The 3,363-nt window shown below is 49.0% G+C and overlaps 1 protein-coding gene across 1 annotated transcript in view; it reads right to left on the reverse strand.

The window, feature by feature from the left end:
* Positions 1–9: 9 nt before the first annotated feature.
* The window catches only part of cdc123 (cell division cycle 123 homolog (S. cerevisiae)), a 3,980-nt gene continuing 626 nt past the window's right edge, over positions 10–3,363 (reverse strand). Inside the window, exons 2-14 of the mRNA XM_008316159.3 lie at positions 3,176–3,247; positions 2,955–3,015; positions 2,851–2,883; positions 2,655–2,750; positions 2,464–2,570; positions 2,330–2,381; positions 2,166–2,241; positions 1,340–1,462; positions 940–968; positions 729–833; positions 316–453; positions 89–145; positions 10–18 (exon numbers count right to left, since the gene is read on the reverse strand). Coding sequence (XP_008314381.1) covers positions 10–18; positions 89–145; positions 316–453; positions 729–833; positions 940–968; positions 1,340–1,462; positions 2,166–2,241; positions 2,330–2,381; positions 2,464–2,570; positions 2,655–2,750; positions 2,851–2,883; positions 2,955–3,015; positions 3,176–3,247 — 958 coding nt within the window. The remainder of the gene's footprint in view (positions 19–88; positions 146–315; positions 454–728; positions 834–939; positions 969–1,339; positions 1,463–2,165; positions 2,242–2,329; positions 2,382–2,463; positions 2,571–2,654; positions 2,751–2,850; positions 2,884–2,954; positions 3,016–3,175; positions 3,248–3,363) is intronic.

Raw genomic sequence — 3,363 nt, forward strand, 5'->3', positions numbered from 1 at the left:
GTCAGTCAGTCAGTCAGTCTGTCAGTCTGTCAGTCTGTCTGTCAGTCAGTCTGTCAGTCAGTCTGTCAGTCGGTCGGTCAGTCTGTACAGATGTCACAGTGACTCCCCCCTCCTCTTCCTCCTCCTCTTCCTGTTGATTTTTCTTCTGCAGAAATGAACAGAGGAATAATTAACATACAAGCTCCCTCTAGTGGTACACAGTGAAATTGTCTTTTTATTTTCAGGTATTTAAATGTAGAGAGCCAGAAGATCAGAGTGAGGACCAGTGACTGACACGTGACTGACACTAGGTTGGTTGTGTGGCTCAACTCGTACCAGTTTCAGGAAGTCGATGAGTTTGTAGGCGTCTTCTCCAGTGGAGAGGTCCACGAAGTCTCGTGGGATTCTGTAGCTCAGACACGGACTGGGCTGCACCGTCACCTCACTGGTGGTGTAACGGAAAACCAGGTCCTCCTGGCAACAAAGAAGAAGACAGAGGAAGACGTCCACCCACGTCAGGACTGTCCATCCAGCCATCCATCTGTCTATCCAACCATCCATCTGTCCATCCATCCATCCATCCATCCATCTTCTACAATTCTTCTCATTGGTGCAGGTGTGATGTGGACCCAGCCTGGACAGCCATCAGCACCACGGACAGTTCCCCCACCAATCAGAGACAAGTTCAATCAGGCCACACCCTAATGTTTCTGGACTGGAGCGACCCCACCCCCACCCCCCCAACCCACCTGCTGCTGGGACTGGCCTCCTCCAGATGTTAACTCCTCCCAGGTGAAGAGCAGAGAGTCGGTCACTTCTCCAAATGGGTTCAGGTCGATCAGCCACACCTTACCCTGACCACACACACACACACACACACACACACACACACGTGTCATTCATCAGGTGTGAGTGTGGAGGCGTCCACTCAGAGTGATGGGATGGACGGCGTTGTCTCACGTTGCTGTCTCTGTAGACGTCCAACACGACTGTAAAAGACAGACAAACCAACCGTCAGATGTTGGACTTCCTGTTTCCACCTGAAAGAACTGGGGCTACTAGTTAATTATAGTTAACTATTAAGTTAATGATAGTTAGTGTGAGTGTTGTAGTTTATTGACACCAGGGACAGAGACAGAGACAGAGACAGATCAGTTCTGCTGTGACAGGATCCCCCCAGTGGACAGATGAGGAGTTGACATGGAAACACTACACTGTTAAGGTGACACTTCATCAACAGGACAGTAGGAGGCAGTGTTCTCACTGGAAATGTTCTGTTGGTGGTAAAGCTCTGCTCACTTTCTGTTCAGTTTCCATCATGCAGAGATGGTGTTTGAGTATTATGGTCTGTGTGACTCACAGTCTTCTCCTGGGAACCTGAACTGGACGTGCTGGGAGAAGAAGTCCTGCAGAGCCTGACGGATCTGCTGCTCCTGCTTCAGGATGTGCTGGTAGAACTGTGTGTAGTCTCTCTGGGAGATGGCTGAGGTCAGACACACACATCATCATCACCATCATCATCACCATCATCACCATCACCATCATCATCATCCTCATCATCATCATCATCATCATCACCATCACAACACCATCATCATCATCATCATCACCACCACCATCACCATCATCATCACCAGCACCATCATCATCATCATCATCACCACCACCACCACCATCACCATCATCACCATCATCATCACCACCATCATCATCATCATCATCACCACCACCATCACCACCATCATCATCATCATCACCATCATCATCGTCATCATCATCATCACCATCACCCCCATCATCATCATCATCACCATCACCATCACCATCATCATCACCATCATCACCATCACCATCACCATCATCATCCCCATCATCATCATCAACAACACCATCATCATCATCATCATCACCACCACCATCACCACCATCATCATCATCATCACCACCACCACCACCATCATCACCATCATCATCATCACCATCACCATCACCATCACCATCATCATCCCCATCACCATCATCATCACCATCACCATCATCATCACCATCACCATCACCACCATCACCATCACCACCATCATCATCACCATCACCATCACCATCATCATCCCCATCACCATCATCATCACCATCATCATCATCATCAACCCCCCTCTCCCCCCTCCCTTTATGAACAGGCGTCTCACCGATCAGTTTGTTTTCTTTGACAAAGCAGCGGAACTCTCCTCCAGGAATCAGCTCACTCCACCGTCTCAGGACCAGCTGAGGACAGGAGACAGACAGGTGTCAGTCATGGTCTCAGCAGCAGAATGTCCTCAGTGTCTCCGTGTCTCTGTCAGAGTTCAAACACCTCATATTTGATGACTGGATCTGGAGAGTCCTGGTCACTGCACTGAAGGAACCTGTGAACAGGAGCACGTGACGATGAGGGCACACACACACACACACACACACACACACACACACACACACAGACAGACTTACGGCTGCGTGAGGTCGTGAGTGATGAAGTCAGAGCTTTTAAAAAGCAGAAATATGTCACTGAGGCTGTGACACTGTAGAGAACTGTTCAGAGCTATCCAGTTAGCATCCTGGGAGGGGGGGATGGGGGGAGAGACAGGGTGAGGCTGAGGGTAACAAAGTTGACAGTTGTGAACTTTTCATCTCTGTCTCACTCTTGGGGCACTCCAGTTCAGTTTGGGGAAGACACTGCCGCCCAGGGCATTTATTGCCTCCAGCACTTTGGAGGTGAATTCTGGGAACTCGGGAGCCTGGGTGACATAAGGGTGGCATCAGAAACCAGGGGACACCAGCATACAGGCTAATGTATGTTTGATTTGAAAAACAATGAACTTGTTCCTGCTTTCTTACTGTGACAGTGGTGGTAGTTTCATCATCTGACCACTGGAGGGCAGAAGAGCATTTGATTAAAGGTGTGTTTGTCGATGGGTTTTTTTCAGCGTCTGCTCTTTTACCTGAACGTCTTCCTCTACATCAGAGCTGTTGTTATTGAACACCTGCTGTGTGTCGTGGTCACTGAGAAGTAAAAAAGATTTTAAAAGAAATGTATTCATCCATGTACAGCTACACAGCCACACACAGGTGTGTGTTCTACTTATTCTGTCTTACTGTATGTGTGTGTGTGTGTTCGTGTTTGTGTGTGTGTTCGTGTGTACACGCAGGTACACGCAGGTACCTCCCAGAGACTACCAGTGTCCCATCGTCCAGTAAATACTCTATTACATCCTGAGGCAGTGGGAGAATACGGCTGAAAAACAGGGAACATAATTAGACCTAATAATCATCATGCCTGGGGGAGCAGACCCCCCCCCCCCCCCCCCCCCCCCCCCCCACCACCACAAACTACTTCACCTCCTTTGTCTT

Source organism: Cynoglossus semilaevis, chromosome 8, assembly GCF_000523025.1.
Source record: "Cynoglossus semilaevis isolate Cse_v1.0 chromosome 8, Cse_v1.0, whole genome shotgun sequence".
Classification (NCBI taxonomy): domain Eukaryota; kingdom Metazoa; phylum Chordata; class Actinopteri; order Pleuronectiformes; family Cynoglossidae; genus Cynoglossus; species Cynoglossus semilaevis.